Raw genomic sequence first — 24,672 nt, 5'->3', positions numbered from 1 at the left:
AAAGCCCATCAGTGTATCACCTCAGCGCACGGAGATGGAAAGCTACAACAGCAGGATGTCACAGGAAGGGTTGAGGTCGGGGGGATCCCTTTAATAGGACCACTGTCAGCCTTACTGCCTGCAGCAGTTCTTTCACACCTCTGCTACTGGATACAGCGTTTTCTGGCTACAGGCTCAAAAGGCAGATTTCATTTACCCTGGTGATGGAACGACCTTAATTTCTGTCAGCCTCCCTGAAGTAGTTCCAGATTTATTCTGAGGCAAGGGGAGAATCTGATCCTAACTTTTTGAAAACAAACGAGTTTGCTACACCCTGGGAATTTTCAAACATGACACATCCATCAGTTTTCCTTTCTGACTAACATTTGGCAAAATGTGTCTGTCAAAACTTTTTAATTCAAACCAAATTGTTTGTTATTCGTTCCAAACCATGTATTAAATGTCAGTGTCAGAGTTTCCATGCAGCCTTTGTGAGCACACAGGCGGAGCTACCCCATGACCTACTCCGAGGAGCAGCCCTGGAGCTTGGAGAAGCCCAAATCCACCGAGGTAAGGGTGTGAAAACACAGCTGGGACCAGCAGCTTCTGCTGCCGCAGTAAATCCCACTTTGCCCCTCTGCCCCTCCCCCTGGCCTTAAAGTCTTTAGAGGTGAAATCATGAGCTCTCCTTCTCACTGCAGTTCTTTTTTGGCACTAAAAATCCCTCTGAGGCAAGGACGGTTTGGCATATTTTCCCTGTCAGCCCATCAAGCTGTTAAAAAATTAAGTTATTAATCATTGAAACATTCACCTCTGCTACACTGGGGCTTTCTGGCCAGAAAGTCCCATAGGTGGTTATTTCAAATATGACTCTGCTTCCACTGAAGGCTTCTGAATTAAAAAATACCTGAAGTATGGACAAATGCACCTTGTGATAATTACTGCCGAGCACATTACTTTTAAAGCAGTCAGCTGAGCTTCTAGTTTATATTTCACTCATTTGCTCACTTGGTCCAAAAAAATCCCAACCACTAAGCCCACGCTCATCATGTAGTTTATCTGAGGTCTAGACACACAGCAAAGCGTTGCTTGCAAGGAGGAAGAGAAGTTTGCAGCAAAACTGTTTTGTTAACACATGTATCAATGGAAAAAGTTAGTAACGGGGAGTGTTCTCTTTTGCCCTGTCTCGCAGTTGCTATTAGTGCTGGTCTTTAGGGTGTAGCTTTCCTCTTGGGCTCCTGTGTTTGTTTCACGTATTGCTTTCCTCTTCCTTTTGGTCCGGAGCCTTTTTACGATCAGGCGAGATAATACTGAGCAGCAGCAGCACGGAATCTGCAGGACAAAATGAGCCTTTGCCTTAAATATCCAAGAGACAAATGGGGGTAAGTAGAAACAAATGGATTGAGCTGTTTGGGCTGGGGAACTGCTGTCGGTTCGTTATTCTGAAGTTACTAACAACTAGTAGGTTGGATTTGTTTTGTTTTGGTTTTCCCCTATTTGACTGCGATGTTAAGCATTTAACTGAAGTCCAGCATGGAAATATACTGAAGTTGTATTTGTGTTCAGGTCTTTGGTAGGGATTACGGAGTTGGTTAGGACAGAAATCCTTTAAACTGGGTTTCCTAGGCCTTCATGGCAGACCTTAAACACATTTTCCCTCCTCCTTTTTCCCCGTCTCTATTTCTGATCCACTGTGCACACTGTACCTAATCAGAGAGTTTATCCTGCTCCTGTTGTCTTCCTGTATTTCCTATATATTACAGAGGTTGTGTTTGCTCAGCTGTATTGAATCCTATTATAAAAGCAGGGTGCAGAGGGCAGTTTCTGTATGCACGATGAATCTCTGTAACTAATAAAATACAGCACCTGCTCTGCTGGAAGTATCAATATAAAGCCAGAGTTGACAGGGTAAGTGATCCCACTTCATAATCCTATAATGTTGATACAATTTGGTGCTACTGCCATAAAAGAGATACTCAGAGCTAAGCTGGACTTTGAGATAAATTGGAAATGGTGTCTTTAAAGGGAAACCACTCAGTACAGGATTTGATGACATGCAGATCTTTTACTCGTAAGGTGTCATATCTGGCAGTTCGGTGGATGAAAATAGTCTTGTTCATTGTGTTGTACAAATGTGGCGAGTATTTCAGTTTAGAGAAGAAAGGGGTGCATGTCCAAACAAGACTCCACATGTGTATCAAGAACAGGCAATAAAAGACTACATATTCTTGACATTCTTTCTTTCTGTTTTCTAAATTATCTTTTAACTATCTTGAAATTTACTGAGATTGAGGGTTTTTTTCTGTACCTAATGAACTCTGATATCAAATCTGAAGTGACATTAGTTTTGCATGCACTCCTATGGTATGTTTTTGGTGTCCAACAGCATTATCATGGTTTTTAGAGCCAGGTTTCCAGACTCAACTTCATCTATAAGCTTTTTAGATTAGTTTCTTCTTCTGTTCACGTAGACCATATTCTGTGCTCCCTAATGTTGTGAAGCAGCAGAAAGCAGAGTTGCGTCTCGGTGCATGAAGGGTATTGTAACTTGTGAGAGGTGTTAGAGAGGGACAAACCTTGAACTGGGGACATAGGAATTATCTTTCTGTTGGTCACATTACCTCTGGCTCCTCCCATTCTCCTCCTGCCTGACCTCCTCTCCCATGTAGACCCAAAGCTCCTTGGGGCAGGGACCTTCCCTGATAGGGTGTTCATACAGTGCTTACAAGTGTCTTGCTCTTACTTAGCAGCATAGCACAGATGATAAATCAGATGTGCTGGCTTTATTCATCCCTTTCCATAGCAAGAAGTTCACTAAAGTTGATGGAAGTTTTTATATGACAAAGTATGACTGTCAGTTCATCTGTTTCATGGAAACACTGAGTTAAACTGCATTTTTGCTGGCAAATCCGTGCCCAGACAGCTGAGTCACTCTGCGCAAAGCAGCAGCTATGGCTCCTTTGAACATTTATTTTGCCAAAGTACATCCTTCCTCTTCCACCAAGGCTTCCCATGTGCTTCTTGCTGCAGATGTTTGCTTTTCATACACTGCACTGAAATAGAGACGGAGGCAGTCATACTTCCACGCCATCAGGCTGGTAACAAGGGACGAGAGAGAAAGTCCCGTGTCAGGAGCAAAGCCAGAAGACAGGCCTGGGTTATGTTGGTAACCTCGAACCACTGATACAGACAAAGAAACAGGGATGTAGGATCATTATTAACCTGTATAGTTATTTTCACAGCCTGATTTTAAGCTCACTTATACCAGTGAGTATTTCTACTGGCTTTTCAGATTGTGCTTTTTGCACAGCTTGAAATGCTGCCCACAGCCTGTGTAAAATCTGAAGGGACAGGTTTTGGATTCGTGGAAATAACCTGCTGCAGTCATCAAAGCCACGTCAAGGTACTCGGGGTGAAGCAGGACCAGCCCCTCCTCTCCTGAACTCTCAGCTAGAGCACAGACCTTGCACTTCTGCTCTGAGCGGTTCATACTGAGAAGTCCCTCTGCTCCACACATTTTGCCCTGAGTTATTCTAGCTGGATTTCTAAAATGAAAAGGCAGAATTGCGCTAACTGTAGAAGCAGAGGCTAAGAAAAATAATATGCAAAGAAGAGTACACAAAACGATATCCACTAGTAAAATAAAAGTGTGCTGACGGTCAGTGGAGAATAAAGAAAAAGAAACACTAGAGTAGCCAACTAGAAAAAAACCCCAGCATAATACTTGATAGTCACAGGAAGATGAAAAATAAAATAAAACTCCTTTGAAACCTGTCAACTGGAATACACTGCAGAAAAGCTGACTGGTCCCAAAGAAAGCTGTCAGAATGGCGTAGTGAAGTCAGCAGGCAAATTTGAACAGGAGATATCTTAAAACCAGGGGAAAAATATTCCGATAAGTAACATCTGAAATGTCAGGAAGTAAAATACTTTCAAAAGAAAAACATTGGGAACAGGCAAAAACTGAATTTCAGTATCTTCCATCCAGTCGTCTACTAACCACTGCTGGATATTTGACAGCCATTTAAAATTGCTTCTCAGGCTCATTTGAAAACAAACAAACAAACCAAACCGTCCCCCCCCCCACGTTTGCTTTTCCATTCCGTCAATTAGAGAAAAATCATCACATCTTTTTATGTTGAGAGTTAGCTGGTGAATGTCATGGCATATGTCACTGCCTCTGCATCTGACAGGAATCAAAGCAAAGTATCTTTGAACTGCAAATTATGTGTTATCTGAACACAAAGAAAGTGTTTCAGTTGTTGTTTCTTAATGAAATTTTTGCTTTTACCTAAAAGTGGTTTTTTCTGCCATGTTATTTCCTGAACAGTACGAAGCTATTTGAGACCAACAGTAATCTATTCATTTCTGCTTATACTGTGATGTTTAAAAAAAGTGGAAAAAATGTCAAGTGTTTCTTGCATATCCAAAGCTTCTGGTGATTTATTGATAAATGCTGGCAAAGGTAACTGTCTGGTAGATATTTTGCTCTTCTGGGTACATGTGCAGACATTAAAAAGCATCTGTGAAAGTTCTGAGTGTGAGAGTAGGATTTTAGCTCAATTTCTCTGCCCCTAGGAATTTCTCCTCTTAATTTCTTCGTCCTCAGCTCTCTCTTTGATGCCTCATTCTGAGAGGGATTTAAAATACCTGGACAAAAGCTGCACTCAACCAAATCTACTCAAGCAAGAGCAATTACCAGTCAGGAGGATAAGTCATATGGAGAAAAAGGTAACGAGCGGTGGGCCAGCAATTTGGCATTGTCTCTAGTTCCACCACATTCAAGTACTTTGGATAAGGTTCAAAAAAAGCCAAAAAACCCCCCAGCAAAACACAAACAAACAACAAAGACCCGAGTGCAAGCCCTCAGAGCCTCAAGTCTTTTGACTTACCTCCTTCTCTAATTTTAATGCTTCTTAAATAAGGCCAAAAAATGAAACTCTAAGAGTCCTGGGTTAAGAAGCAAGTAATATGTATGTGTCCGCTCTGCTGCGCACAGGGAGTTTTGGTCTGCCAGAGATCAGGCTGTTCTGCATGGTCAGCATCAGGCTACATCTTGCAATTTAGGAAGCTTCAGGCTAGGAAAACACTGGAATGTGAGGCTCTGAAGAATGTCCAGCTGATACAGAGAGCTGCTGGTAAATCAGGAATTGATGGTAGAACCCGCAGTACCCGGTAAGGGTAAACAGGTTTTATACTGTTACTGTCTATCACTGGAATCACGGATTTTCCCAGTGTTAAGCAGGGCAGATTCAGAATTATGTTTTAAAATTTTCATATCCTCTGATTTATATTCCCTGAACTGAAGAAGGGAATAGCAGCTTTGTGCTGCCTCTTCAGACTGTACGAAACAGCGTTAAGTTCAAGAGGGTTGATTCTCATTTTCCTTAAAGCTACTTTAAAGCAGCTTTCCACACACAGGTCGAATAAAAATGACAGTCAGGCCTATTAACTAGTTTACAATTGCTCCTTCCCATTGCCGGTTTGTCCCCCATCTTCCTGTGAAGTACACAGATTTGGAAAAAACTGTAAAACATATTAGAAATAGTACAATTCAGAAACTGCGTAAATGGTAACGTTCAAGGGCCAGCTGCTCTTTGCCAGTAAATGAGAGGGCATTCAGAGGCACCGCCATGCAGCAGAGCCTGGGACGAGCTCTGAACTGCTGCTTCTGTGAAAACCTGTTTTATCTCATCCATTTCCAAACATTCCTCCTTTCCACCCACTTGCAGTCCCTACAAGAGTGTTTAGGAGTTCAGCTAGTTTGACTGGGATTAAGATGTAGACATTTGGTATTTAAAAAAAAAATAAGTCCATAATGTGCTGGTGGTGTGCTGACATATTTCTGTTGCTGACTAGTTGGAACCGTACGAGTGGACCAGCCTGATAGCACTGGTGGGATGCTAAGTTGCCGGAAGCAATTTGGTGCCATTCCCAGTAGGCGGTAACTGGACCTGAAGCGTGGCAGAGGCTTGCCAAGGAACACGTGGCAGCCTTCTCCTAATGACTGGAGCAGCGAGCCTGCGGATGGGCCCTTTTGGGAGCCACTTTGATTCCCACTGTAAAAACCGTGCTCAAGGATGAAAAGTAGAAGGAAAAGAAGAGGGGGATGCACGAGAGTTCAGTCCATTTTACCTTATGCCTTGGGTCGCCAAAGAAAGAGCTGAGTAGTCTCGGTGAAATCACTAACTGTACTACATGAAAGCTTCTCAGGATGTGCCTGGGAAACAGAGGAATGGTGAAAGAAACATGAAAGCGAGAGTAACTTTCCTGTAAAATCTGAAATTTTGTAGGTTGGGAGAGGCTGAGGACAGTTTAAGAGTGCAGCTGGGGTGTCTAAAGGATCACAGCCACGCTTCCTCACTGTACAGACTAAACAGCCCTGGTGTGTACTTAAAGCAAGCAGCCGGTGAGACAGCAGCATCCTCAGCAGGACGTGTGCTGCCTGGCCTGCGTAGGCTGGAAGCAAACACTCCCATCCCTGTCACACCATAGCCTCTCGGACAATTGTAGGCTAATCACATTCGTTACAATTAAGGTCTTAAAGGCAACCGCATAAGTCCGTTAGACCAAAAATCCCAGCTAGCCAAAATTCATCTGTGCAGATTACCAATAACAATCTTACAGGCAAAACTTGGCATCTATCTCCCATTTTCCAGTGCTGAGATCTGCATGTCCCGAAAGGATCAGCGCGTTTCCTTGAAACATGAGTGAACCACACAGATACTTCAGCAGTGGTTGCGGTACAGGTCAGATCAACCTCATAAAAAGAAGCTATTAGCTGAACAGTTGTATTTTTCGTGAAGCACATCTTCTACCTTTTACCTAATTGTGGGTAATTCTGGAATCTCCACCACTAATGGTTTTTAAAAGCAGGTTAGACAAACCAGAGGGAAGTGGTGCAGGTAAAGCTGAGCCTGCCACGGGGCAAGAGATGGACCAGGAGACCTTAAAGGGGCCTCCTACTCACTATTTTCTGTGATTTCTCTAATTTAATGTTTCTGTTTCGCTAACTAGACAACTGGCCTGGTATTCGTGGACAAATAGCAGAAGCGGTGCAGGATGGCTTGGATGAGGCCAGTTTGGAGTGTTTGCTTTCATTTTCTGAGCAGTCGTGCAGCTCTGGAGGAGAGCTGACAGGCTACACGCACAGACCGGCTGTGCACGTGTGTTTCCACACAACAGAGAAGCTGAAATCTTTCCCAGCAAAAGAAAGGTTGTGCATGCAAACACTAACCATCTTACAGCTTCGTAGAAAATACCCGGTTGCCTATGTTAGTCTGTGATACCGTTTGAGTGAGACACGTTCCTCCACTGTACTGGGATTGTTATCACAGTATTAAGTGATGGAATGGGCTTCATCTGTATGTTTGGAAGCAGAAGTTCTAAAAACCCAAATAAAAAATGTCAGTTTCTGACCTTATCTTCCCACTGAGCTCTGAGAACTTCGATCTCTTAGGAAAGGCTGAGATCAGCGTGTTCAAGCATAACCCAGGTTAATGCAGTTAACCCTGAATTTCTGACAATATCCTGGCCCTGCCTGTTTGGAGTCTAACGGGGTTTCTGTTTTCGTTTGGAAAAGATGCAGCACTTGTCTGTGTGTTATTGGTAGCACTGGGAAAAGGCTTTGCCATGCAGGAGAGGTAACACCATCGATTCTGCTCTCACCCATGCTGGGTAAAATCAGCCACAGCAGCAGGTCCCACTGACTTCAGTAGAGGGAATGGCTCCTTTCAAAAGCTCTTCCTTGCAGAAAAATTAATCCATAACACAGGGATTTAGTTTATCCAAGCCTGGTTGCTTTCCCTGTGCCCCTGACACACACTTAGGGTGCTCCTTTCCCTGCTCTGTCCCAGGGACATGCCAACAGCAGCCTGGGCCACCCTTTCCTCCTCCAAAGCCTGGCTACAAGTCGGAACACTGCTAGCCGCTGATTTTGGCTTGGCTACCTGCTCTGCAGACTCCAGAGACAAAATTTCAGATGAACCCAAGACAGATGATTTGGTTGTTGTGTTGGTTTTTTTTTTTTTTTTTTTTTTTTTAAAGTATTTTCTTTTATGTCTAAATTCTGTTCTGCCTGAAATACCAAAGGTTTGATTTGCATTTTGGGTATTTGCTTTAAAAATCTGAATCAGGTGGAAATTCAAAACAAAGTTTGAACCTCTGAGTAAATTACGTGTTGCAGAATTAGCCCTTTGGTGCCCTGCTCGAGTGATGGCCAAGTGCATACCACAAAAACAGCACAAAATTGAGGTCCACTCTGCTACAGAAGACTAACCACGTCCTTTCAGTCTGTCCTGGGGTGCAGCTACACCACAGTAAGGGGCACCAGCTTCCAACCAGGTAGCTCAGGAGGGCGTCAGCATCTTCCCATCGTACCACAGCTTTGGTTTTTACCCAGTTTACCAGACTGAACTTCATGCTGCTGCAATACCTAGCCTCCAACCCATATAAGGTGGCCAGCTAAACGACTGAAGATCCAAAATGTTCAATATTTTCCAGTGCGCTAAAAGAATAGCCAAACATTTTGGGGACAGATTTGCCATGGCTCCAGGCCTAGGTCTGCTAGCGCAGGTCATGCCAAATCTGTTCCAGGTACTCTGAAGTTACCGTGTTCCAGCCCTGAGTGCATTAGACCTCCCAAATTGGCGTTCTTTTTGCAGATGTGCTCTTCGTTTTTGCAGACACACAACAGGTTTCAGTTTCCCGGAGCGCTCTCTATTACATATGTATTTAATACATTCAGGAGGGTTTTTTAAGAGGTTGAAAGACCTGGATTTAGAGCTGTCTATCACAAAGCAAACAATCTCAAAAACATGTGTATATTTGAGCAAGAAGAGCCAAATCCTCATCTGGCAAGGGAATTTTCATCTTCCCACAGCAGTATTTCTCTAAATTTACAGTTTCGATTGCACACATGGGAAACCTAAGATCAGAAAATACCTGGATTTTAGTTCTTTCACTGCTAAGAAATACGTACAGCTGCTCCCATTATTTCAGAGGGGTTTGTTTGTTGTTGGTTTTTTAAAATCACCTCCTGGTCTCTTTTTAAAATAAATTTTTTGAAAGGCTCTCATTTTTGGAGCTTAGGAGTCATAACGAATCGAAACCTGCGAATGCAGTTCAGCTCAGAACCCCGTGTTGAGTCATGGGTCCCTCTCGAGTACGTGCAGGAATCAAATCACGGCCACGGAAGGGGGTTGGCAGCAGCTTTGGAAATACCTGTCCTCTTTGCACTGATGAGCCATACTTCCAGCTCACTTTTTGTAATAAAAGAAAATAAACATTTTGTCTGCAGGCATCGGATATTGCCTCGGTAACCATCACTGTATCAGTGTGCTGCTTCGTGGGATGAGAGGGAAGGCTCTGAAATACTTTTTGTGGTCTGAGTGTGTCTTACACTTAAGATTCACAGCACTATTAGAATCGTGGAATCGCCTGGGTTGGAAGGGACCTTTCAGATCATCGAGTCCAGCCGTCAACCTGACTCTGACAAAAACCATCGCTAAACCCTATCTCTAAGCACTATGTCTACCCGGCTTTTAAATACCTCCAGGGATGGTGTGAGAGAAAAGGAGAAGATCCTTTTCTGTCTCTCTCATCTATTACTAAGCACTGAACAAAGCCAGACAAGCGGCTCTCTGTCATCCATCACGTATCTGCTCTTTTATCATACCCGTGCAGCGTTTTCAAAATCAATGCTAATATCTTGCCAGTTTTCATTAAAGTGTTTTTCGTTGCCCAGGCTGATGAGGTGATCAGAACCAAACCGTTTCAGGCCCTGCTGGCTCAGCCATGTGTGCAGAAACACACCGCCTTCCCGGGAGCTCTAGGTCCCAGCCCCTGCCGGATGGTCCTCTGTTGCACCCTCAGCTCACTTTGAAGAGTTCGCGTTGCCTCCTGGAGTTTATTTCTGACTCAGCCTTTGTCTCCTTTCACCCATTTGCAGTATAAGCTTGTGCCACGTTAACTGCATGAGCTGTAGTGCCCCAGGGACCAGCTGGGGACTGCTTGGCGCTGTGCTGGGGGTAGGTGAGCTCTGCAGTCGTATCACCAAGCCAGATAGGCACACACCTGAGTTTCCTCCCCACCCCTGGTATTAATAAGGTGCACCTTGTTACACGTTCTGTTAAGCCATGAGTACAACAGCCCCTGGTACAACTCCGGCACAACCATCGATCCTAATCTAAGGGTAAAGCAGTGCTCAGGCTGGACAGGTTTTCAGGTTTTGGTGGTCTCTTGTGTTTCCAGGTTCTGGGAAGGAAAAGGTGTTGAAAAAAATCATTGGAAAAGATTTATAGTCTGCTTTTGTGGATTCCGATAGGTCAGGTAAACATCTGAACGTGTTTGTCGAGGAAAACAAACTACCATTCTGAACAGCTGGAGGTTTAGCCATCCCCAGAGCAAAGTCCATCAAACCGAGGGAGGTGGCAAAGTGCCAGACAGCTGCACGTGTGTCATTTTGATGGTCACACAGGAATGCCCTCGGGGCAGGAGGGGATTAATGATTACTCTCTGAAACCCCGAGTGCCTCATTTCTGAGCTTCCCATGGCAGTATATTTCTTCTTCCATTTTCATTTTGTTCTTAAAGCTTCACTCTTCATTTAAACCCTCTAAGGAAACTCCTTGCAAGATAGATGTACGTTACCCTTTCAGGAGAAAAAGAACCTCTTTCAAAAAGATAAATACTGAAATCTATTTAGTAATGCCCTTCCTGTATGTATCTTTCTCTCATCTTCTCTAAATATTAGTTCAGAAAACAGCTTTCGTTTATAGCAATTTCATTGCCGTAATCCAGATAGCATGGATTATTTCTATAGTGATGCTCTTATGCTAATTTGCAAGAGGGGAAGGCAATTTGCTATCCTAACGAATTACTTTTGTCCTTGGATGAAACAGAGAGCAAAGACAGTGCCCCTGGTTAATTGGAAACACTAGACAGATAACCATAATGTTCTGTATGTGAAGCCTAGTGTTGGAGATGTTATTAACATTCAATATAACTCCTACAAAATTAACACTAAAGCTTTATACTCATTTCCAAGCAGAAACCTCCTTGGAAATAGCTTGATGTGGTGTTTTGAAAGATGTCAAGAGATCACCTCTGCATAATGACCAGGGAGATATGGATCCAAATAACGATGTCTGGGTATTTATACAGATGATTGTTCTCAGAACTGCCCGTCACAGCTAACTATATACAATACACATCAAGCTTATAAAATCAGAAACACATTTCGCTTACTCTGAAACCATCCATAAAAATGGATGGAATGAGGCCTAAATCCAAGTCCAGCAGTCTAACATAAGGCTTAAGAGCCATTGCATGAAATACCAGAATAGGGTCATACAGCGTTTGCATTGGAAGGGACCATTAAAGGGCATCTAGTCCAACCCCCTGCCATGAGCAGGGACATCTTCAACTAGACCAGGTTGCACAGAGCCCCATCCAACCTGACCTGGAATGTTTCCAGGGATGGGGCATCAACCACCTCTCTGGGCAACTTGGTCCAGGGCTTCACCACCCACATCTTAAAAAATTTCTTCCTTATATGTAGTCTGAATCTACCCTCTTTCAGTTTCAAACCATTACCCCTTGTCCTATCGCTACAGACCCTATTAAAAAGTCTGTCCCCATCTTTCCTATAAGTATTTCCTTTAAGTATTGAAAGGCTGCAATAAGGTCTCAGCCTGGAGAAGACTCCAGGGAACAACCCCAGCTCTCTCAGCCTGTCCTCAACTCTCCTTGTCATGCTCTCATCAGGACCAAACAAGCTCTTCTCTGCCTGGGAGCTGTGGAGCCTGACGAGCAGCACAGCCTGCAGATCTAGACCAAAGCGTGAAAGTAGCCGACAAATATGCAGGAACTGCAAATTTGGAATATTACTTGTGGGGGACAAAAGCAATTAGCATCCAACAACTGGCTTTTGGTAGAGTCACCTTCAGACTAGTCAGGCACAGTCCTACTTAATCTGCCTGCGTTTCCAGAGCACTGATCACCACATATCTTTGCATCATGGCCATCCATCACACCACCAGTTTCTCATCTAAATACTGCCAACGGCACTGTGAGTAGCCCAGCGCCGACGCTCCCTCCTTCTCCCTCTGCATCTCATTATTTCAGTTGCTGCTGGCAAAGAAACGGAAGGTGGCTGTGTCCACAGTGACATTAGCAGAACTGTCAGCTTAATCAATGCTGATCCTTCCCCTCTCGCCCCCGCTTCTCTGCTGCTCCTTTTTGAGGCAGCAGAAGAGCCCTATAAATTCACCACTGTACCCAGTCATACAGAAACACTGCTCATTTTCCAGAAAGCCTTGGGTACCCTGACTGCCTCCAGCTCCACATGCTGTGTCCCCCTTGGCCACCCAACGTCCCCCAAGCAGAGCCATTCCCAGGGCTCCCAGAGCCCACGCTTGTCCCCTGGTCAGCAGGAGCATCTCTGGCAGCAGACGGGCAGAGCAAGGAGTCCTTCTGCTCTCTGCAGATTAATCATCGTGGTGGAAACGGGATTACAACGGCACTAAAGGCAGAGCGGGTCACCACAGGCTGGATGCTTTGGGTCAGACCTTTCTGCAAACCAAGAAACACGTTGAAAGGTTTTCCAGAACCTTGGAAGCTGGGATGTTTGTAAATAGTTCCTAATCTCTTCCATCCCAACAAAACGTCCTTTTTCAGGTTGGAAAGGAGCTGGCAAAGCCCCACTGGCAACGCAGCTCCATTCAGCTGCTTATCACCACCCCGGCCATTACAGTGCAGTCTGTAGAGGGGAACTCAGCGAATTCCTAATGCCAGCTGGGGAGGATTCACGGTGAGGTGATCCTCCTGGACTCCAGGTGCCCCATTAACTCAGACAGACACACGGGTGGGCACAGAGCAGCCACTGCCTTTCATTGTCCTCAGGACTTCAGTGGGACAACGAATAAAATTAGCCTCTCCACCTCGCCTAGAGCCTCGCCACCTCGTCTCAGCAGCTTTTTCATATCACAGTTGTCAGCCGCAATTTATAGAGGCAGCTTGTTTGGTATTTCTGTTTGTGTAGGTTTTGATTTTTTTTTTTTTTTTAAAGACAGTTTGCAGAAGTGGAGATATTTATTTTTCCCTCTTCAGTTCACCAGGCTGACACCCCGAGTTGTGATGTGCCTTGTTTGATACAGTGCGCCAGTCAGCTGGAACTGGATTTCACATAACAAAGCATTAATAATGTAATTGGAGAGGGAGCATCACAGCAAAGATAGACGCTCTTGGAAAACTAGTATTCCAGAAAGTTTCAGCATTCGTAATCCTCCCTCTCCGTCCTGTGTCTTGCAAGTGCCGTGTGTGTGAGTTTGCACACCCCTGTCTCACTCTCAGCGTGCCTGTACCGCTTGTCACCTCATTGCAGTTGTCAGCGTACTGTCAAGATCGCTCTCCCTGTTGTCATCTGACATTCCCTAGACTTGTCTGGAAGGGGAAATCTTGAGTGCAGTTGATCTGCCCCAGCATCGCTGAGCCACAGGACCTGAAGAGGCAGCGCAGGCCACTTCCTTTGCCTCCTGGTCTCTCCTCCATCCAGCCCATCTGAACCACAGCCAAGGAAGAGCACGTGCCAGGGACAGGAGCGGTCCCGCGCTGGGGCTCAGCACACTCGAACGTTCTCTTTCCTGCAATTCGCCCCATCACAACATAGACGTGGCCTCACAGCATAGATGCGTTCGTTGTATTGATAACAGTAGGGTTGTCACCTGTGAACTTTCTCTCATCCACTGTGTCTCCACGTGCCTCTCTGACGCTATCTTCTTTGCAAAATAGTCAAGGAAAATTTAAGCACCACGTTGTTGCACACAGGGTCCCATAAGACTCAGAGGATCAGAGAAAGAAAGGTTTTTTTCTTTCCTCCCAGGACAAAATAACCGCCTCCGAGCAGCACTGCAGTACTAACAGGCTACAGCATTTCAGGAGGAGCGATTCCATCCGGTCGATATTCCCAGCCGTGTGGCTGCGGAGAGCTGGTTGTTTAACATCTCTAGATCGCACAGTGATACGAACCTAATCAACTCTCTGTCTCAATTTTCAAATCTCATTGAAAAGCATATCTTGTCTCCCGTGTCAGTACGGCTTAATTTTCCTCTTCCACTAAGCCATTATTGAATTCACTGGCAGCAGCTAACACCGACAGGCAACATAGTTCACAGGACTGACCTGGGCTGCAGGACTCCGATCCTAACAGCCCCACAAGCTTGGACAAAGCACTGTGTCCCCGTTTCCCCATTTTCAACATAAGAGTAATGTTTCTGCTGCCAGGGGAGGCTGGAGCAATTATACCGTAGTAAGTATTCAATGCTAAACACTTCTCCCAGTCTATTTATCATGTTTATAGAGTAATGGCTTGCAGGAATAAGGGACTAGAGAATAGCCGTATAGTAAAAGCGCTGGAGTACAGGAGATCGGATCTCTGTTCCTGGCTCTTACACAGGTAACAGGAGAGACCCTAGGCAAGCTTTGGGCTTCAAACCTCCGCCTTCAGAATGGGAAGTACAGCCTTTTCCTCTCTGGAGGCTAAATCGTTCCTAGTTGTGAGTTTGCAGATACCGGTTACTGTCCCTTTTTAAGTGAATTGCTACACATACAGTTCTAGTAAGGATTCAGTTTATAAATAAAGGACAAGAAGGAATAACTGCAGTTAGGGGAGGCTTTGCAACACTCAGTCAATGCCTGTTCTCTTGCATTTAATGAAATCTTGCACACCAGAATTAATGCAATGAGGGAAATAGCTCTCACAGCCGACGCTGACTTCACTAGTCATTCACGACGTTGAGCAAGACAGCTATTACTTGTGCCCCTTTCACTGAGAATAAGGAGAGCACCATCAGACCTAATACCTACTAAAAAAAAATCAAACAAGATTGCCTGCAGTCTGGAAAACAAACTGACACGCTTTGTGGATTTTTCCTGTTAGCATAGTTTCCAGACAAGCATCACTACCACAGTTCAAAGAGTTGAAGTTAGTGCCGTGCCTGATCTCCCGCAGAAGTTTTGAAGGAGCATGCAGAAGTCCAGCAGGTATAATTAATGTCAAGTGGCGTGTGCGGGCAGAACCCGGTCCCTGCCCACCTGCTGCCCACCAGCTGCTCCTCCACGGCTGCCCTGACGTGCCTGTGAAACTCCACTCCAGATGCTCTGCTTCTTTTGGTGTTTCCTGAGGAAACGCTCAAGCAGCTCATCTGCTCTTTAAGCAATTTAATGGGCTCCATCAAGCATCTGGTGAGCGGAGCTCCGTAGGGCCCCTGCCTTGCAGCAGCTCGCACCCTGCGGCACGTGGACGCCTCTGGCCTTATGGCCGGTAGCTGACCAACTGGCGCAAATCAAATTCTGTGGAGTTAGACCGACGCACGCCAGCTGGCTAGTTGCCCTTATCAATTTTCATAGGTCTTGATCTCATACACACTCAGATTGATTTCTTAGCATCCGTGAAGTTATTCCCAGACCAGGGCTCTCTGTAGACCGGTGCCTAGGCCTGCACAGAACGTGCTTTTTTTGCAACTATGCAACATTCTCTACTGAGAATATCTTCCTGCAGCCCTCTTCATCCTGCCTCTAGACCGATGTTTTAGACTTCGAAAAAAAACAGAAGTTTTTTTTTTTTTCCCCCCGATAGGTTAAGAATAGCTGCAGTAGCAGAGACGCTCACTTGAGGATGGCAGCTAGGTGCTGGAGCTGTAGGTGCGGTGGTATGGACAACTGCCTTGGAGAAGCTTGTTGGACAAGAACATAGGATTGAGCCATCTCTCTTCTCCCAGAAAGAGACAACCAGTCCTAGACCTCAGGTTTTTTAGGCACTGGAGCTAATCAGGGAGTGGGAAGGAAAGCCTTATTCTAGCCCTTTTATCCTGTTGAAAGTTGGGAACAGAGATCAGTCCTGCCTTGCATTACGCTGCTCTCAAGAGCAAGAAAGAGGGCTCCCAATGGTGTTGCTCAAGTAGGGGAACAAGCAACAGTGTCAGGCCTACCTGTACATTCCTGTTCTTTCCAAAGCATTCCACCTGCTCAGAGTCTTCTTCATGACTATTAACAATAAGTTTGTGTTGCTGACATGCTTTAATTACTATGCGAGTCCTGCTGGGCTCCAGACACCACTTCCTGGTGGAATATCAGGGTTTGATTAAGGAACGAGGAGTTTGTGGATCTGCATGGTGTTGCTGCTCATCACATAAGAGCGAGGTGAATGGCATCTTCTCCTTCCATAGTGACACCTCAATGCTTGAGGGTGACCCCACCACCTTCAGCCTGCCCCAGGGCCCTCTGTGGCCAAAAGCCCTTTGTGGAGGTGGCAAGAAGCTGCCAAAACTACCCAGGGAGATTGGCAAATAATTCAGCAACGGCTGCAGCAGTGAGAAACGTCCCCTACTTGTTGGGGGTTGGTGACCAGCACATTATGAACCAGCAAGTGAAAATACAATCACCATTACGAGCACTGACATCCAAGGGCACTACCTTTCAGCTTGCCAGGCATGGGGAGAGCCGTGATGAATGAGCTTGCTAGCTTGATGGTGGCAGGGCACGGTGAAAATACTGTTTCCTCATTACCTGTGTTGCATAAAAGCTTTTGTACAGAGCATAACCACAGTTTGTGTGACTTGAAGGTAATGGGAAATGAAGGAAAGAAAAAACAGGGTGAAAGAAAGCAACTGGTTATAAGGAAAGCACGAAAAGGAAGGGCGGTGGTGAGGGACTTGTCACACTCGTGAAAATTACTCCCATTCTCCTTTCCCTCCAATTATGCCTCTGTTGTCTGTTTGCCTGCTTTATCCCAGGGCTGTCTTCTAAAATGTATTTATACGCTCGTCAAAGGTTCTTTGCAAATGGAATATGAACATAAAAGGCACCTCCTAGACACCCGTGTAACAGCATTGACACTTGCCACCAGCCGCAGAGGGGAAACCTTGGGTGAAAAGGAAAGGCAGTAGGATGTGGCACAGAAGTGAGATCCTTTCTTAAGGGATGTTTCTGTCCTTCGTGTTGTTCTGTCTATGCTAGGGTTAGGCCTACCTTAAAATAAGACAGAAAGCTGGTTTGCTCTGTCTTGTGTTGGTTTACAGATATATCGCCCATCTGTCGTGCACAGAGCCCTTCCGTCAGCTCAGCCTTTGCCGTAGCCCTCACTGCAGGAGCTGTGCAGCTCAGGAATGGCTCAGCCCGCAGGATTGGAGCGGGAAGCCACCTTTGGCCCAAGGAGGACAGGCAGAGGCAAGGTGAGGTCTCCATGTACTCATCCGCTCTCCCAGTAAATGGACAGAGTTTCTCTCTTCCGCCCTTATCCCGTCTCATTTCCCCCAGCAGGGAAGCGGCACAGCTCTATTTGGAGAGCAGGTGCCATACGGCCACCTCATCCCCTTGTCCAAATGCTTGAGACCTCTTTCCTTGGCCAGAAATTAACCACAGGCTTAAACTTCAGCCATGTGCCCCGGCCCCTGTGGAGGGCTGGACCCACCAGACTCTCCTCGGATCTCCTTATCCTCCCCTAATTCCACCCCTTTGCAGAGTTTCCCCTCCTAAACCCAGGGTGGAAACAAGTGTCTCTCCAAGGCAGACACCAAAGGCAGGCTGAGCTTCATGGCTATATTAATAAGGAAATTAAGACTAATTGGAGGAAGTGTTGTTACCTCCATATATAGCATTATACTCAATTGCTGCACTATTTCTAGCATCCGTATTTTCTCATGAATGCTTAAATACCAAAGCCAGTTCAGAGCCGCAGTAACGACAAAAGGCTATAGAGGACAAATCTGTTTCTTAGCTTATATAACTGCTGAAGTCAGACAGAGAAGTGACTTAATTTGAACACAAAAGGTAGTTTAATGAGAGGAAAATATCAGGCATAAAGAACTGTTTAAGAAAAAAAGGTGTCTGGAAAACCAGCTGGGAGAAGCAGCCAGCTGAGCTCCAGCGAGCAGCGCGGGGAGCTGCTTCTAACAACTAACCACGTCAGCGTCGACGGCAGATTCTCCCTTCCTTGACCAAGTCAGGATGAGATGACGTCCCCAACCCCCACAGAAGTTTTAACTGTATTATATCAAGATCTATAGACGCACACACAAAAAAAAAAACCAAAACAAAGCACATTTTGCTTGGAAAAAGCTCAACCCTGTAGTGAGAGGGATTATTCAGTGATAAGGCGGTGATCTCTTTGATGCAGAAATCCCTTCCGAGGGGCAGAGCTGGGTACAGGTTTTTTCTAGGGTAACTTACCCCTGAAGGTCCTGGGGCTGCCCCGGAGCAGGGGAAGAGGAGCTGGGGACACAGCCGAGGCTCCGGGGGAAGCAGGCGGGGACAGAGGTACGGGCAGGCTGGGGGTGCGGGTATTGCCAATAGGGAGCCTCTGGTTTAACAAGGTAAGGAGGCATATCTCTGAATATGAAGTGAATATAAACCTTTCCCCTTCCGCTACCTGCTGGGAAGGCGAGTGCTAAGGATCCCGCCCCCGCCCCCCCCCCCCAAATCAGCTCTGGGGAGTCTGTTTGGTCTCACAGAGCTGGTGGGTCTGAATACGGAAGGGAGGAAGAGCCCCGAGATGCGGGAAGGTTGGGTCCGTTCTGGTTTCATCCCCAAATCCTCCGTGTCACTAGGAAAATGGCACGCTCTCCCTGAGCCCCAGAGTTGTGTGGGCGCTCACCGGGACCCGACAGCAGCTCTCTTTACCCCCCTGTCCCCAACTGCAGGCTCCTCGGGGCAGGGGATGTCCCCAACAGCTTGTCACCCAGCTGCCATCTCTGGCCCAGGGCCTCTAGGTGCTGCTATACTACCAGCAATGGATTTCCCGGCAGGAGGAAAGGGAAAGGGATGGCAGTCACCTCCTCATGTTGCAGGAGGAAACTGCAGCAGTTCTAGATCACCAGAAAGTGCTTTTTTTTTTTTTTCTTTAAAAGAAAAGCATCTTATTCATTCTTGTGTAAAGCATCAGACAGGGCAAGGGTATCCATCCGGATTTCCTGCGGGGGTTGCAGCAGAGGGAATAAGCCCGAGCAGCGCGTTCTGCATCGCATTTTGACTAAGCGACAGCTGTAGTTTTCGCTTTTCACACAAAGGAAAAAGAAGAGGTTAAACGGAGCTGTTGGCACTGCCACGGTGGGAGTTAACCCTGTTAGGTCAAGAGCAAGAACACAAGTGATTTGTCACAGGGAAGGGTAATGCACATGGGGCTGGTGCTTGACGGTGAGGCTTAAAGCTTCAGGCATTAACAAATGAACATTTTGCCTAATTAGATATTGATCACTATCACAAAGCATGTCATGACCACGGTAAGCTTTCCACAATGCGCTAACCGGTGATGGAAAATGAAAACGTGTACCAGAAAGTGCATTAGGTGCTTCTCCTCTTAGGAACTTTACTCAGACATTTAGCAAATCTGTGGCTCTCATCCTGCTGTTTCCTTAATGAGCAACAAATATTCCCTTGTTTCCCGAGGGCAACCTCACAGTTTGCCTCGTCACTGCCATACTATGATTTTCACCTTGCGTTAAGGTAAAGAGTTGTTCCTCCTTTCCTGACGCCCCCAAGGAATGCAAATTTAAGGTGTTCATTATCCAGCTGATCCCGCGCCAGCTGGGACGACCAAGGAAGGTAATTTTGTCCCACCAGTAGAGAGATGCTGTATTAAAGGTGCCGCCTTGTGTGTATCCCACGCTGTGCAGGATATACTGTGAATTCCTTGTGGCCAGATGAACCCTGAATACCATCCCCCACGCTGTGAGCACTGAAACAGTAAATAACAGATCTGCCTGTCCTCGGGTAATGAGAGCTAACAGAGCTCACGTTACATCCCTGATAGCACACGTATACATAAAGGGGTTTATTACTATGCATACCGCAGAGACAAAAAAGCAAGAAGACTGTATATCCTATAGGTTTACCCTGGTTCATGGAGCCTCTCTGGAAGTGCCCAGAGGAGACTGTATTTCCTTCGACATATTAATCCCATCTTAGTGAAGGCGTGACCAGGCACAAAACCTCGGAGGATGGCGCTTTGATTTTTCCATCTGGGAACCCTCCTCTCACCAAATGCGTTTAACGGTCTCTGGTGGCTGTTGCGTGAGGGCTGCGTGATGCTGCTCGGAGAATGAGGAGGTCTCAGAGAGAATTAGATGGATGGCGGAGAGCAATGGCAGGGTGCAGTAATGGGAGCAATTGGAAGGTGCTCTTCTGCAGCACAGTCCAATCTAGGTGATCCCAGGAGATGGAGGAGACACGCCTCAGGGAAGGAAAAGCCTTGTTAACCTTGGTGTGTTTAGTTGCCACCACTTCATTGTATAGAAAACAGTCCCTGACAGGAGCCACACAGACACTTCTCAGCGACAGCAGTGCCCAGGCAATCTAACTGGGAAGAGCAGCGGGAACACTGAACTGTGGATAGGAGTTCCTGGGCAGATAGAGACAGCAGCACCACAGGGAGACAAACCCGCAAAGGAACGGGTCCTACCCGCCCCTCTGCAATGTCAGACCACGTCCCGGATGAGAAAGAGCACTTGAGACGCAGCCGGGAGCAGAAGCACCGTACGGCCCATACCGCCTGCCTGGCAAAGCCCTAGACAGAGCCCCTGCGCCTGCTGGAGAACCGGGATGCCCTGATTCTCATTTGTCTCTAACACGTTAGCATGCGTGTTAATGTTTGCTCACGCATTAACATGTGTGTTAACGTTTGCTCCATGTCGCTTACACAGTTGTGATGAAAGCTAAAAACCGAGAACAGGTCCCTGCGTTCACTCTCGATGCAGCCTGTGGTCCACGCTTGGACACGGGGAGCTTTGCTGAACCCGGCCGCTGGCCGTTCCCACTACCTGCACGCTACTGCCATAGAGGGCCGAGCCTTCGATTTTCAGGGGTTCCCTCACAAAAGCGCATTTTGCAGCACTTCCCCTCTAGCCTGTTTCAGAGGCACGCTGTTAACCTGCCCCCGCCAGCCCCCTTCATCCCTGTGCTGTGTCATACAGCCTACGGCAAACTTCCCATGCGCGTGGATACGCAGCTCCCGGGCAAAACCCTCAGCAAAGTGCAGCTTCCCGCGTGCTGAGCAGGGAAAGGAATCCAGGGAATCCAGTCCCCATGCCAGAGGTCTTGTTGCCTGCAGAGACATAAGCCCCCAGGATATCCTGCTGCCCCTAGAGGGGCATTGCTGGGGTGGCTGACCGTCGCTGCCCAGACACAAGGCAGGTCCTGACGAATCGATGGAGAGGTTTTCAAAAGATCGTGTCGTGCTGAAGCAGTTTTGACTTCTTACCCACGAGCCAAATCCTCACACTTCCCCCGCTGTGCACGCGCACGGCACAGCTTCCTTGCACGGGGAACTGGAACGTTATTTCCAATTTTTATGGTATCTGTTGATATTGCTGCAGGCATTTGGGTTGTGAATGAAGAGGAGAGAAGGCAGTATGTGCTTTTTCAATGCGGGATTAGGCATGTGTCTGTGTGCATGTTCTGCATCCAAGGCAGCGTTACCGATAGCTGGTATTTTTTTGCTGGAAAAGAATGGGTACCAAACCCTGCCTTCTCCAGCACTACAGACATCATCTCTTGCCCTGTCTTGCAGTACCTCCTGTAATTAGATTTCATGTTAGAGCTCAGAGTCCATTTTCTGTGTCAGACAATGCCTCAGCAAATTTTGGCTAAAGATTGAGGATCGGTATCTGTGGGAATCGAGCCAGAAGTTATAGCAGAAACACAGATTTTATTTTTCGCTGAATTGTATCTTAACAAATATCAGCGGGTGGGATAATTACTTGCTGGATGAAATATACTTTTTTAATCATATCATTTGTTCCAAAACACTGTTTGTGGTATTTTCTCCTTGGGTTGGTTTATTAACGACACCTTGCCAGCTGAAAAACTCAGGCTTTTCCCTTCCGGCCTTTAGCATGGATGAAGTGTGGCGTTTGGGATTTCTAACGCAGACTGGCTGTAAGCTCCCCTAAAATACAGAGATAATTAATCTGCTTTTATTGCGGCAGATGCTCTTGCAGGACCTCCTGTAACTCTGTGTTACTCGTGGCCAAAGATTGCCGTGAGCTTCATCACGTTCTCAGAGGTAAGGGCGGTTCAGCGAGCCAAGGCTGTCTTCCTCCCCGCGCGGGTGGCATCCCACCGCCCTGCGCCCCGGCTGAGCACCGACATCGCCAGAGGCCGGCGCAGCAGAACCTGCTCCCAGCTGGGTGCAGCTCAGAAAACACTTCCAGTTCGAAAGAACAGTCACTACTAAAAATGGATTCAGGTCAGCTCTTTTTCAACGCTTTCTCTCAGGCAGGGCATTCAGCGCGTTGTCCTAGGCTCCGAGTGCCATTTCTCTGCCCAGGGTGGACCGGCTGTTCCCTTAATCGAGAGTCCTCTCACATCAGACATGTCACAGCTGTCCTTCTGGCCCCCTTCCTCTCTGCATTCTCATCTCGGCTTTTTTCTGTTTAGTTGATCCTTAAAATCCTTCTCAACATAGAAATCTAACAGTTGCCACCATGACAGGGTGACGTCTATGTCCATCTTAGTCACGGGCAGCTGCAGCCTGCTTTTCTTTTCTTTCTTCCCCTCCCCTCTCTCTTTCTCTCCTCCTTCCCCCTCTCCACAGCTGACTATAGCCTCGCACAACACGCACGTTCAGTTCAGAAGAACGAGGGCAAAAAGATCAAATACACGTCAGTCGTTACTACTGTAGGTGGGACATATGTTAATAAGGCAAACTCCTCATTTTCTGAGCCAGAGGTTATATTTAGCACCGGGAGGAGCCTTCACTGTGGATGTGGGGGAGGCCGAGGTATCCACTCCACACACTTTAGGCTCTCAGGGACTGTTTAGGATCCAGTATTAAGTGTATTCATTGGCCCAGTATACGCTGGCCTAAAGCGGACACCGTGCCACCTCTGAGTCACAGACATTATCTGCCAAACGCTTGAGATTCAAACGTACATAATACTGGGGCCGATTACGCTTCAGCATGTTTTCCAGTAAATTATTTCTTAGAAATAAAGCACTAAACAAATGGGAATTATAATGAAACAAGACAGCAGTCGTAATACCGTTGTACGTATTCGGAGTAACGATGGGGTTGGCTCAGGTAATGAAGGTGTAAAATGGATAAACATCGGCAGCTCTAATACCCGTAATAAATTTTAGGACATTGAAAAGACTGCATGGTATCAACAAACAACAGTTCATAACACTAATGACAACAGTCTCGTAGAAAAAAAAATAAATATATATTTAGAGCGCTAGACATTGAAGAAAAGTGTCCCAAAATGCAGAAACCACCACAGGACCATATAAAATGGATATATCCCGCATGCAGAAGAACCAGAGCAATTCCCCTGCCTGTCCTCAGCTTCTTGGCTTACCCTGGATCTCACAAAGCACCTTTGCTCTTTGAGTTTCATCCGCACATGTGTGATGGGGGTGACCACTGCTCACGATAATAGCGACTTAGTAATTCCCATGGCTTCAGCACATACTGTGCCGATTCCTCTACCTGCGAGGCAGGAAACCTCATTATAACAAAACATTTTATGCTGCTTAAAAGTCACCATGATTATAATTGGGGGGGGGGGGGGGGGGGGGGGAAGGAAAAAGATGCTCCGTGCCAGAGTCCCAGGACGTGACCTGAAGCGCTGTCTATGGGTTTGGGGATGGTCTATGGGGACGGTGTCGCTGCTGGTTTGCCTGGGGTCACTTTGCCCTCTCTCACCCAAAAGTGTGTGTCCCGCCGTGGCAGCGGCAGAGGTGAGAGTGGGCAGCAGGTTAGAGGCGAGCGGGGTGACAGGGCAGCAGCTTCTGGCAGGGCTCTGGTGGCTGCACCCACCTCCGCCGCTCAGGTCACCCTCCAGCTCCACTGGTTTCGAGGAGAAAGGGATGGATGTGTCTTTCTTAACCAACCCATCCTCACTTCAGAGTTCAAAAATTAAAATTAAACCCAACAAATCTGCCGAGGTCCAACGGCCCCAGATTTAGCGGTCTATTGTAATACGCTGTAACAGCTCTCGCAGGGTCCCTGCGGGTGTCGCTGGGGATGAAGAGCAGAGAAGTGAACCCAGGTACCCGTCAGCATTAGCAGACTAATAACAATGTCTCACAGAAGGTAGGGCTGTGACTTATCCCTCTCCTTCAGGGTTTCCTCACCATTGTGCAGCCAGGGAACGGAGGCGAACGGTGTTTGTAGAAGAGATTCCTTTCACCAGAAGATCATTGTCCAGTAACAGCTGCCCCCGCAAGAGGCACTTGTCCCGCAGCCCCGCTTAACGCCATGAAACCAGAGCCAGCCACAGAGCCCCGTTCCTCCTCAAAGCGCCGTCAAAATACACCCTGCTGTCACGTTGAGCTTAGCTTTGCAGCAGATGCAGCGCGTTCGCAAGCGATAGCCGTTCCTGTCGTATACCCAAATTAATTTCTCAGACAAATATCGCCTTTATTGAGAATGAAAACGAGCAGCGGATGCATCAACACAAGCGCAAGTGTGTGGCCAGCAGGACGGCAACAACATTTGTCACAAAACAGCCTCCCCCTTCCCCCGGCGTGATAATTTAGTTATAGTGCCATTTTTCCAAGACAACTAAGTGCACATATTTTTCTCTTTACAGTTGACTGCTGCAGAGCGGCTACGCTTGAGAAAATTAGTTTTTATCATTTTAATCATCTAATCTTCATAAACCTTTTAACGCAAAAACAAAAACTACTTAACGCGCAG

General features: G+C 46.7%; 1 protein-coding gene across 2 annotated transcripts in view; it reads left to right on the top strand.

The window, feature by feature from the left end:
- The first annotated feature begins 1,227 nt into the window (after positions 1 to 1,227).
- Positions 1,228 to 24,672, top strand: part of LOC128911761 (calcium-activated potassium channel subunit beta-2) — a 158,926-nt gene continuing 135,481 nt past the window's right edge. The window contains exon 1 of one of the 2 annotated variants that reach the window (XM_054207119.1): positions 1,228 to 1,361. In XM_054207119.1, the coding sequence (XP_054063094.1) occupies positions 1,324 to 1,361 (38 nt within the window). In that variant the 5' untranslated portion in view covers positions 1,228 to 1,323. The remainder of the gene's footprint in view (positions 1,362 to 24,672) is intronic. The other variant, XM_054207122.1, reaches the window with a different exon arrangement.

This window comes from Rissa tridactyla, chromosome 6, assembly GCF_028500815.1.
Source record: "Rissa tridactyla isolate bRisTri1 chromosome 6, bRisTri1.patW.cur.20221130, whole genome shotgun sequence".
NCBI classification, from domain to species: Eukaryota; Metazoa; Chordata; class Aves; order Charadriiformes; family Laridae; genus Rissa; species Rissa tridactyla.
Note: the sequence above shows the minus strand (reverse complement) of the source record. Positions and strands in the feature narration are given on the sequence as shown.